The following is a 12,636-nucleotide window of genomic DNA, read 5'->3' as shown; positions in this document are numbered from 1 at the left end:
TGCAGAGTCAAACTGAGACATCACATGCTGGAGACACTGATTAACACCACAAGTAAGTACTGATACTTTTGGTGTGCAATTTATGGTGATTTGATAGAGTTGGATAGAAAAACTGATTATCAATTCAGTGCATTACAAATGTATCATTGTTTACATTATTAACCATTTTGAATCAAACAAAAATAAATGTTTGACTGGACACAAAGTGCTCATTGAAAGTCACTGTTTTGTTTTACAGGTAGCATGTCTTTGGAGGACAGCAGCCATCCTGTTTTCAATTATAGTTGTGATCAGTGGTTTTGCTGGAATACTGTTAACTGTGTTCCTTCATAAATACAGAGGTATTTGAGTTATTATTTCATTATTCATTTAAAGTCTCTTTTCATCCACAAAATAACTAATAAGTATGTATTGTCACATAAAGGAAAGTGTATATCTTAGACTTAGATCATTATTTGCTGACCAGGGCTGCATTTCTCAAAAGCATCGTATGTAGATCGTAGAAGCATTGACACCAGTGGTCCTTCAGAATGAATCAATTATTTAAGTCTTTGATCTGAAATTCATTTACACTGTGTTTTATGGAAGCCTGTCTCTGCCATGGAATAAAAAAAATCTAAAAGGTTTTTGCTAAAAGGCACTTTTTTCCTACAATTCTGATAAATAGCATATAAACTTGCATTTTTTAATTACAAGATATAGTCTAAAGCTGCAATTAAATTTAATATTGTTTGATTTTGACTTTATCGCAATTCCAATTATGAATCTCACAATTCTGAGTTTATATCTTGCAATTATCAGAAAGTCAAAGTTGCACGGAAAAAGTCTAGATTTTAATGATAAAAAGTCGCAATTATCTTTTTTTATTAGAGATTTTATTTTTTACCCTTTTTTATCTCGGCGGAAACAAGCTCCCATTGTGATGTTTTCTATTTAATGGTGTTTTCTCTTGTCTTTATTATGTTTGTTTGTTTTTCAGAACACAATCAACTACAGACTGAGAACAGGAGAATAAAACATGGTCAGTTTTGCGTCGAGTGGTTCCTCCACGTCATGCATTAAAATCATCTGCAGACTTAGCTATGGATTATCCCTTAATTAATTATGAACTTTGGTCTGCAAAACAAATAACACACACTGTCTATTTATTTATATACGAAATGAGATAGACTTGATTTATGGCAATTTAGATACACATAAAATGTTTACATTGTACATGCATGTGTATTTAAATTATTTAGTTACTAAATGTGCATGTGTGCAATGACAATACAGTCAATTATAAACACCTCAATTATAATAATTTATATTTATTATTTGCAGTATTGTTTATCAAAAATGGTTTAAATGTTCTTTTCTCTTGCTTTATTCTGAACTTTCTTTAGAACTTGATGAACTTTTACAGAGTCAGAAGATACCAAAAGGTGAATTTGTTTTATATGGATTTATGAATACATTACTATTCTGCAAAACAATTAATTAATACACAGTGCATATATGAATTAATATATGAATACAATTCACTATGATTTTTGTGAGATGCACACTGTTTTTGTTTTTTGCTGGACTTCAAGTGGTGACTAATATTAAAAATGTATCTTATTATTGATGAATTCTGTTATGGACCCTAACTTCATACTTTCTTTCTGTTTTTAGTGATGACCACACATTTAGAAACAGACATGGGTGAGTAAAAAAAACAATTTTTTATGAGTTTTATGAGTTCAATAATTCATTCCATGACCAAATTCATGGTCATGCCAAACATTATTTATTTATATACTTTGAGAGTTTGATAGAATACAAACTATCACTGGATAAATGCAATCAAATGGTCCAGATCCCAAATGATCAAATGAATGATGGTTTATATGTGCCATAACAAATATAACAACATTTAATCATAATTTTACAATTTTACAATTTAAACTTGTACAGCAAAATCCCTAGAGTTAAATTAACTCTGCTCATAGAACATTTGGTCCCTCTCTACAGAGAGTTAAAATTACTCAGAGTTAAAGTTAATGAGATTGTAAAGTTTCATGCTGCAATGCATCCTGGGAGCCATGAGTTTTATACTATTGCGGCATGAAGTATGTCACCATTGTTGAGATTCATATGCTGATTCCTGATGTCTGTGTCTTTAAAAAAAAAAAAAAAAAAAAATCCCCGTAATGGATTTAAAAAAAATCAAAATTCAGAATGTCCTATCTGTGGCAAGAGAGTATTGTTAGTGAATATAATCTATTAACATCAATTAACCACTTTTGGACAGTGATGAGATAAATGCATTATTCTACTTTTTTGTTGTTATACTATATAACTATATCACGTTTCTGGCTTTCTTTACAACAAATTATGTCTTTTGGTAAAAACTGTTACAAAAACCACAAACTCACAAAAAAAGTCGAGTCAAACTGCCCAACGAAAGGAAACACTGATCACCATAATGGTAATCAAACATTTTCAATAAATCTTCAACATCTAAACCTCTGTTAATTCTCAATAAGACCTTCTGTAGATGTATAACACAAATAAAGTCAATCTGGTTAGTAATAAGTGAAGCTGGTAATGCTGTTTGTGGAGTTGTTTAATCCTCCTCTGCTGAGAACTTGAGAGATTTCATGTATTTTTTCTTCATTTCATTTCATTTCATTTCAGGCTGTGGCCAAAGTCAGTTGTAGTTCTTGTGTTTCTCTTATTTCTGTTCTTGTTGTTTCTCTTTCCTTCAGTGATTCTGCTTGTTAACAGCAGGTGTTCATCACTAAAGCTCAGTCATCACTTAATGCATCACTTAATGAATCACTTAAGTATCTCATTAACTTTAACTCTGATTCAGAGTTATTTTAACTCTATGTAGAGAGGGACATTAATGTTTTCTGAGCAGAGCTAATTTAACTCTGGGGATTTTGCTGTAAAGAAAAGCTGGACAAATAAAATCAACACAAGTAGTGCTGTATCCAGGGTTCGAAAATTAGTGATGTCCTTGTTGGGGTGTCAAGAATTGTATTAAAATAAAGGTAATTGATAAAAGTTAGTTACCATATGATGTGATATTGTGTAGTTTATGTCAAATTAAATTGTATTACAGTAGTAAAGGTCTAGTATTACATCACATTATGTTACCTTAATGCAACAGACTTTAAAGTAGATATAATGCTGTAAAGTTGCAGGATTCTGGTAAGATACTATTAAAAATAGATTATTATTGTTTTATTATTTACCCATTTGTGAAGCAGTTTATTTCAACAGTGAATGTGACTCTGGATGCCGATTAAGCTAATTCATGTCTCACTGGGCCTGAAGACGAGGAAGAAGTGATAAATGACAACACAGCACCATAAGAAGGTAAATATGGAGGCAAAATTACAAATTTGATGAAAATGATCTTAATGGTGACGACTGATGGATGTTCCCCAGGGTGTATTTTACTATGAAGTGCATGTGATGAAGTAAACTGATTGGGATTTAGCAGTGGTCACACATCTGGCCAGTCTTTTAAAGAGAAACTTTATCCATTAGTCCTGATTGGTGTCAAATCTCCACTGAACCATTGATCATCTGTGATGATTTCTAATGAGATAATAATTAACATCCTTAGAAATGACTTATTTGGAAATATGTTAAATGATTCAGTGCGATAGTAATATTAAGCATTTGATGTATAAACCTGAGAGCAACAATTTCTGTATTAATTGTTATGGTTTCACATTCAAATTCATCATAATGAAGTCATAAATTCTATTTACAGCTTATCCTGGCCAGGAACTTCTCAATTAGCTGAAAAGCCATCTGACCAACATGCCTTTGGGGCGGTTTCCCGAACAGAGATTAAGCCTAATCCTAGACTAAAATTGCCCTTTAAACCAGATTAACAGAAATCTGCTTTCTCGGTCAAGGCTTTAAATAGTCCTAGATTTAGTTTAGTCCAGAGTTTAATAAACTGATTTCCTGGAGGAAGACTAGAGTTACTCCAGGACTAAATCAAGGCTTAAATTAAACCTACAGGAGGCAGGTTTAACTTCAGATTAACACTGTGTTTCAAAGTGGACACGTGTATTACTTGGATACACAACACACACACACACACACACACACACACACACACACACACACACATATATATATACACATATACAGTTCAAAAGTTTGGGGTCAGTAAGATTTTTAATGTTTTTAAAAGAAGTCTCTTCTGCTCACCAAGGCTGCATTTATTTGATTAAAAATACAAACAAAAACAGTAATATTGTGAAATATTATTCCAATTTAAATCAGCTGTTTTCTATGTGAATATACAGTAAAGTGTAATTTATTCCTGTGATCAAAGCTGAATTTTCAACATCATTACTCCAGTCTTCAGTGTCACATGATCCTTCAGAAATCATTCTGATATGATGATTTGATGCTCAAGAAACATTCATTATTATTATCAATGTTGAAAACAGTTGTGTACAAATTTTTTTCAAAATTCTTTGATGAATAGAAAGTTCAAAAGAACAGCATTTATCTGAAATCTAAAACTTTTGTAACATTAAACACTACCGTTCAAAAGTTTGGGGTCAGTAAGAATTTTAATTTTATTTTTGGGGGAAAGAAATAAAATAAATCAATACTTTTATTCATCAAGGATGAGTTTAAGTTACAGTAAAGACATTTATAATGTTAGAAAATATTCTATTTTAAATAAATGCTGTTTTTTTTAACTTTCTATTCATTTATTTTATTTTTTTTTATAATTTTGAAAATTTGTACACAACTGTTTTCAACACTGAAGACTGGAGAAATGATGCTGAAAATTCAGCTTTGATCACAGGAATAAATTACAGTTTAAAATATATTAAAATAGAAAAGTCATTTTAAATGGTCATAATATTTCACAATATTACTGTTTTTTTTTTTTTTTTTTTTTTTTTATCAAATAAATGCAGCCTTGGTGAGCAGAAGATACTTCTTTTAAAAACATTAAAAATCTTACTGACCCCAAACTTTTGAACGGTTGTGTGTGTATATATATATATATATTACAAACAGACTTCCAGCATTTCTTTTCTTTTATTCCATAGCTGGTGTGTGCAGTTTATTTAGCTTGCTTAAAATAATTTTCTCTTGTTTAGTAAAAATTTTTTGGATTGCAGTCTTTTTCTGATTCCATTGTTTCCTTGGATTTGCTTCTCAGTTCCATGCAATTTTAAACTTTTCTTGGTTCATTCCATGTTTTATAGGCAACCTCTATCATGCTAATTCAGATTAGCACAGTTGGTTTTAAATTAATCTGGTTTATTTTAGTCCAGGACTCCATAGTCCAGATGTAACTAATCCGTACTTAATCTGTGTTACAGAAAGCCATTTTTTAAGACACGATTAACTATTCTAGATTAAGGCCTACTCCTGGCTTAATTTAAACCCTGTCCGGGAAACTGCCCTTTAAGTTTGACTTCTAAAACTGATGATGCAATGCAACAAGATAATCATTTACAAAATAGCACAATTTCAGCACAGCAGATTCTGGCCAAGATTTTCTCAGTTAGATGAAAAGCCATATGACATGGAAAGAGGTTTTTAATTTTGACTTTTGAAGTTTAGGGGTGGGTTAATCTGAAATTGATGATAATACAAAAACAGGTTGAAACAAGAACAATGCAACAAGATGGTCATTTCACAGTCTTATCATAGTTGACACAGTTTTATTCAATAAATGAGTCCAAAGGAAATATATGTAAAATATTCTGTGTAGGTGATTCAATTAAAAACTAATATTTGTATAATAAATGTCCTCAATGCTATAGGCTACTTACAATGTAAGTTCATGATCTTAATTAAGTTTACTCATTACTTGAGCATGTAAATTGCATGAACTGTTTTTATTATGCATATTATGCATGCAGGTGTGCTATAATACTTACATGTGATGGTAAAATCCCCAATTAAGATTAAATTATCTTCTATTTGATAAAACCCAAATGAACATTGTGCTGTTTCTATTCTTGCCACATGGTGGCGCTCGCTACTTTTAATTGGAAAACTCTTGATTGTTTAAATTCAGTATATTTGGGATCAAGTCAAAGACTCCTTGCTGATAATCTGTATTTACAATGAAGCAAGTGCTTATTTAAGCCTACTATTTCTGAACTTTATTTTATTTCTGAAATTTAAAAAAAAAATTTAAATGGCAAATTGTAATGAGACTAATCGTGAGTTTAGAATTATAAGGTTCTATCTCCACTTTTGGTCGAAATTGAGTTTTTGACATAATCTGATCCATTAGGTGTTTATTAATGCCTGTGTGGTGTTATTTTTGTAAAAAAAATATTTTGTTACTAGTTATTAATAAAATAAAAAGGTTCCATCTCACAAAACATAAACCGAGTTGGGATTATAAGGTTCTATCTCCAGTAGATTCAATATCCAATCAAAACCCTGAATGAACATGGACGGACCAATCAAAACCCACCTCTTAGCTCTGTAGCCTGGACACAGAGCTAAGGGCTGGACATTAGCCTGGACATTTGAAGCCAGCAAAAGATGGCATTTCCATCTTTCTATCTTTTTTTTATAATGAATCAATCGTTCTTTCTTTCTCTCTTACTAATCTATCTATCTATCTATCTATCTATCTATCTATCTATCTATCTATCTATCTATCTATCTATCTATCTATCTTCAAACTGTTTCTATCTATCTTCAAACTGTTTCTATCTATCTTCAAACTTTATCTATCTATATATCTATCCTTAATAACTATTCCATCTTTCTTTCTTTCTAACTAATCCATCTTTCTTTCTTTCTTTCTTTCTTACTAATCTATCTTTCTTTCTAACTAATCCATCTTTCTTTCTTTCTTTCTTTCTTTCTTTCTATCTATCTATCTATCTATCTATCTATCTATCTATCTATCTATCTATCTATCTATCTATCTATCTATCTTCAAACTTTATCTATCTATATATCTATACTTAATATTCCATCTTTCTTTCTTTCTAACTAATCCATCTTCTTTCTTTCTTTCTTTCTTTCTAACTAATCCATCTCTCCTTCTTTCTTTCTAACTAATCCATCTTTCTTTCTTTCTTTCTAACTAATCCATCTTTCTTTCTTTCTTTCTTTCTAACTAATCCATCTTTCTTTCTTACTAATCTATCTTTCTTTCTAACTAATCCATCTTTCTTTCTTTCTTTCTTTCTTACTAATCCATCTTTCTTTCTTCCTAACTAATCTATCTTTCTTTCTAACTAATCCATCTATCTTTCTTTCTTTCTTTTTAACTAATCCATCTTTCTTTCTTTCTAACTAATCCATCTTTCTTTCTTTCTAACTAATCCATCTTTCTTTCTTCCTAACTAATCTATCTTTCTTTCTAACTAATCCATCTTTCTTTCTTTCTTTCTTTCTTTCTTTCTTTCTTTCTTTCTTTCTTTCTAACTTATCCATCTTTCTTTCTTTCTAACTAATCTATCTTTCTTTCTAACTAATCCATCCATCCATCTTTCTTTCTTTCAATGGTTATATACATTTATTCTCTGAAATGTGGGGTTTTATTTGTAAAAGTGGAGACAGAACCTTATAATTCCAAACAGAATCAGAGCTCTCAGAATTATAAGGTTCTATCTCCATTTGGGCCATCTTAAAAAATCCCATTTCCAAATTTGCCAGGATTTTGATATTCTATCCTCAAAGTACCTGTAGGGTGATGGTCTTGTTGAGCTATAATAGTAGGTTATACTACATAACAGTTTTGCCAGCTGGGATGTAAAAACTTTGATGCTCAATATCTCAGAACTACCCTAAACGGAGATAGAACCTTATAATTCTAAGCTCACGTAATGTCTTTGGTAGTCCATATTTGAACAAATCATCAAATATCTTTTAGATTCTGAGGATTCTAAAAAATATGTCCCATAAGAAATTTTATGAATATATTTTCAAGCCCCACCTGCACGGACAGCGGATTAGGGCCTCAACTGTTTATTAATCTCATTATTATCAATAATGTCACAATCATGTTCTGTTTAGTTGTTTCTGTCATGTCTGTATTAGTTCTAATTAGTCACTATTGTTTCTAATAGTTAATCCGTGTCCAGCTGTTCCTGTTTAGTGTCTTCATTTACTGTGTATTTATACTTGCTTTTCTGTTATTGTTTGTGTCAAACGTGAATGTGACGGTTCTTCTTGAGTTTGTTATTAAAGACTGTGTATATTATAATCTTGTTTGTCGTGTGCTTTCTGCCACATATCTATGAAAAATAGCCTACTAAATATGTGGTGTGTGCTGAATATACATCCCTCATTCATATATCATTTTCATTGATTTGTTAATACAGTGCCCCTAAAGGTAGATGGTGATGATAAAAAATAGGAGATGGGAGGAAAAACTATATGTCAGTGCTTTTGCGAGCGAACGCAAAGTTTCTTAGTGGAACACAATAGTTATGAGAGAGAACATAAAGTGTATCTGGGGAACATTTTCCTTCCTTTTTTATCTCCATGCTTCCATTACGGGGTCTGTAATGTAACTTGTGATGCTGCACAGTTATAAACTAGAGTTACTGTACATGTGATGAAAGTCTACAGAGCCCTAAATGGAAAAAAATGAGATGGGAGGAAAAAATATATTTTGCTCGCAAAACAACGCAAAGTTTCTCACGGGAATGCAACACTTTTAAAAGAGAACGCAAAAGTATTGAAAGATTTTTTTCTCCCATGCCAAATTTTCCCACCATCATGTCCCTTTAGGTTTAGGGTCTCTGTAGCCTATGGTGACCTGAGTGGTTGCTACGCTTAAAAATAATTGTAAAAAAATGTTATTGGCATTGATGGTTCCAAGAAGAACCTTTTAGGTTCCATGAAACCTTTCCGTTCCACAAAAGGTTCTTTATAGTGAAAAAAGTTTCATTAGATTATTAAAATGTTCTTCATACCAAGTAAAATAAATGGTTCTTTTAAAGGGGATTTATGCAGAACTCAGAAACCCTTGTTATTAGCGACAACGGTGGCCGTTAAATGAACTGCAGCCAGCTCGTGCTTGCACTCGTACACGTGTTAAGAGACATAACGTGATTAAATGGCCCGATAAACTCATGGCGAAGTTCTTTTTCGTGCTTTGCTTAGAAGTAAAAAGAAGTTGAAAATACTTTTGCAACAATATACTTTTAATGTACATCCATTAATAAAGACAATTTTGGTTTCTCATCTCCTGCGTTGTACGCTTCTTTACAGCGTAGGCTACCATGACAATATGGCTCTATTGTTTTTGTTCAGGTACAGGTAATAGTCATGCCTTCCTTGCAAACACTAATTATTTTTCATTGTGATGTATCATGAAATAAAATTTTACATTTGCACAGCAAAAACTCTAGTTTTAAATGAACTCTCCTGGGGGTTTATTGACTCCACACTCAAGAGTGTTATAAGTAACACCGAAGCAGTGTTAAAGTGAATGAGATAATTAAGTGATTAATAGAGTGATGACTGAGCATTATTGAAGACACCTGATGCTAACAAGCAGAATCACTGAAGGAGAAAAAAAAAAAAATCTAAATTGTAAGTCACCATTATGGTGATCAGTATTTGCTTTAGTTGGGCTCTTGACCCTTACATTTATAACTTTAGAATTTGTTTGGTTGCTGTAACTGAGTTATGACAGCCAGATGAACAAAGAGAAAAGGTGATCTGATGGTGTTGGTTAGGTTTTGACGTAATCATCATGTTGTGGTCATCAACTTTCTGATCCAGCTTTCTCAAGCCAACTTAAAGTTTGTCTCGACAAACTTTTTAATCTAAATTAATATTGTGATCTAAAACACTAAACTAGTGATGGGCAAATGAAGCTTGGGTGAAGCACTGAACCACTTCATTACTCGAAGCTTCAGTAACAGCAATCTCGACCTGGTAAGGATCTTAATGAGTTCAGTGATCAAGTTCAAATGATGATTGTCATAATATAACCAACACCATCAGATCACATTTTTTCTTTGTTCAACTGAGTCCTGACCTCCCTCTCTCTCTCTCTCTCATATAATTGAATTGAATACTGAAATATGTATTTAAAGAACTAATTTGTGCATATTCACGTGCAACTAAATTCATTTAAACTTAAATTAAATAATAAACTTAAATAAAAATATAAAATAAAAAATCTAATATTTACATATTTAAAAATTACATTATACATATAAAATTACTTACAAATAATTGTACTAATTTTAAAATTAATTAGCCAGTTAAATAATGTAACAAATAAAATATGCCTTAAAATATGCATTCAAACACTAATTTGTACATATTTTAATAAAATGCAATTAAATTAATTTAAGTAAACTTTAATTACAGTATCCTACATAATTAAAAATTTCATTATACATATTATTAAAAAGGTTATTAATATTTATTTACTTAGCCTGTTACATCATTTAAGGACAAAATTGTAACTCATGCATTATTTAATGACATATGCCTTATGCAATTATGTGCATTTCATTTGTATACAAATGAAAACACATGAACAGCTTTAATATTATATAATTTGTTTCAGTTATACACTTTATTTATTCAGTGGTGTATCTCACAAATCACTCTTCTTTCTTCTTACAAGATAAAATAATGAATCCAAATGAATATTTCATGTCTGTTTACTTGGTATGAAATATTTACTTGGTATCAGCCATGAACACGTTAAAAGCATTGTTAAAAGCGCTATATGAAGCGCTAATGAAGATGTAATAAATCCTAATGATTCTTTGTATTGTTTTGATGACTGCATTACCGAACGTGTGTGTGTGTGTGTGTGTGTGTGAGCAGAAACCGTCCATGTTTGACGTAAGTCGTGAGATGGGATCCAGTGTGGCTCTGTACAGCAGGAAGATTCTGATCCAAACCAAAGCCACAGACATCCTTCCCAAGTGGCTGCGCTTCCTACGAGGTCGGATGAGCATCCGTATATCTGCATGAAACTCATTTAAATGCCAGATAAACACATTTGAACCCACTCAAGTTTTGTCTTGTGATTGCGTTTGCAGGTGTTGTGGACAGTGAAGATATTCCTCTAAACCTCAGCAGAGAGCTTCTACAGGAGAGCGCCCTGATCAGGTACAGACCCACCAGAAAAATGGTGTTATGCCTTCAGTATTGAGCAAATAACAAGAGTAACAACCTGTATTCTTTCAGGAAACTGCGGGATGTTTTGCAGCAGCGTGTCAATCGGTTTCTGTTGGACCAGAGCAAGAAGGATCCAGAGAAATACGCTCGCTTCTTTGACGACTACGGGCTGTTTATGCGCGAGGGCATCGTGACCACAGCGGAGCAGAGCGTCAAGGTGCGGGACGCCTCCATTACCCTTCATAATCTACCCGTCCCTCTCTGATTGTTTGTAAATGGATGATTTATGTGCCAAGCTGTTGCGCTTCGAGTCGTCAGCGCTTCCCACGGGACAGCAGACCAGTCTGATGGATTACGCCTCTCGGATGAAGGCGGGAACGAGGAACATTTACTATCTGTGCGCACCCAACCGCCACCTGGCCGAACACTCGCCGTACTTCGAGGCCATGAAGCAGAAAGACATGGGCCCTGTCCCAAATGGCGCACTTCATGCGGACTTTCGGTCTCGTGGACTTGAATTGCGCGTGCTCGCTGAGTCTACGAGTCCGTAGGCCGTCCCATTCAGCATTTTACCGCTCTGAAGTGTGCTCAGCAGCGCCCCTTTTGTACCCTTGAAGCGGTCTTCCGCGAAGCCCGCATAGAAGCAGGCTCCACGCACTTTAACTACCCAGGAATCCTTGCGAAAGGCCAATCAGACAACAGATGGGAGGAGATTTCACTCACGGATAATTGTTGACATGGCTGAGAAGAAAATATTACGGTTTTTATGACCTAAATGTACATTTTACCAGTTGTTACCTACAGTTTATACAAACATTATGGTCATCGACCAGTGGTTGATGTCTCAAACATAATAATAGCGTGTTTAATAATACGATCGTGTTATGATTCATTAAATAAATAGTACCGAATGTCAGGGCTTTACTGAGTCATATGTAAACATAGTATGAATATTGACACCTGTAAATTGAAAAAATTATGTTTAAATTATGTTTTAAAATTGTAATCTTAGTTCTAATGGAACATTATGTAGCCTATTATTATGTACAACTGTATACATCATTTAAATAAGCATGATATATCTATTTAATGCCCAGGTGATATGCACAATATCAAAATATAGAACTGTAAAATTAGGATGTGTAGTTGACATGGAGATAAGACATCAGAGCGCAAAAATGTGATTTCTCCTGTCCAACAACAACCAGGCCGTTATTTCCGGCGTGCCGATCGAGTCTGTCCCAAAAATACCTCTCAATGCGCCCTCGTGGACTCGCGCCAAGGGCCCTATAGGTCTGCACTACATGACATCACCAAAGTGCGGACTCTGAGGAAGTCCACAAGTCCGGAGTGTGCCATTTGGGACAGGGCCATGGAGGTGAGACGAGAGACGAGAGACGGACACGTCTACGGTTAACCAACACTGTCATATTCAACTACTAATGGCCAATGAGACTAGAGGTTAATCCAAAGGCGATGTAGTGCATTGCATAGATTTGCAGGAAACAATTGATAACTGAATTGCAATTAAAAATGTTCTCAAAA

General features: G+C 33.2%; 1 protein-coding gene across 1 annotated transcript; it reads left to right on the top strand.

The window, feature by feature from the left end:
* Window positions 1–10,557: 10,557 nt before the first annotated feature.
* LOC311092529 (heat shock protein 75 kDa, mitochondrial-like) lies at window positions 10,558–12,061 on the top strand. The gene is made up of 3 exons (XM_084129331.1): window positions 10,558–10,915; window positions 11,013–11,082; window positions 11,161–12,061. The coding sequence occupies exons 1-3, from the start codon at window positions 10,726–10,728 to the stop codon at window positions 11,354–11,356; spliced, it is 456 nt and encodes a 151-aa protein (XP_083985457.1). The 5' UTR covers window positions 10,558–10,725; the 3' UTR covers window positions 11,357–12,061.
* The last annotated feature ends 575 nt before the right edge of the window (window positions 12,062–12,636 follow it).

This window comes from Abramis brama (assembly GCF_963993115.1).
Source record: "Abramis brama genome assembly, chromosome: 1".
Classification (NCBI taxonomy): Eukaryota; Metazoa; Chordata; class Actinopteri; order Cypriniformes; family Leuciscidae; genus Abramis; species Abramis brama.
The sequence above is the reverse complement of the archived record's forward strand: the minus strand, read 5'-3'. Positions and strand labels throughout refer to the sequence as shown.

Excerpts from the sequence above, each read along its gene's own strand:
- LOC311092529 (XM_084129331.1), top strand. The coding sequence starts at position 10,726 with ATGATTCTTTGTATTGTTTTGATGACTGCATTACCGAACGTGTGTGTG. Across the intron at positions 10,916-11,012 it reads GTGGCTGCGCTTCCTACGAG|GTGTTGTGGACAGTGAAGAT; the intron begins GTCGGATGAGCA and ends TTGCGTTTGCAG. Across the intron at positions 11,083-11,160 it reads CAGGAGAGCGCCCTGATCAG|GAAACTGCGGGATGTTTTGC; the intron begins GTACAGACCCAC and ends GTATTCTTTCAG.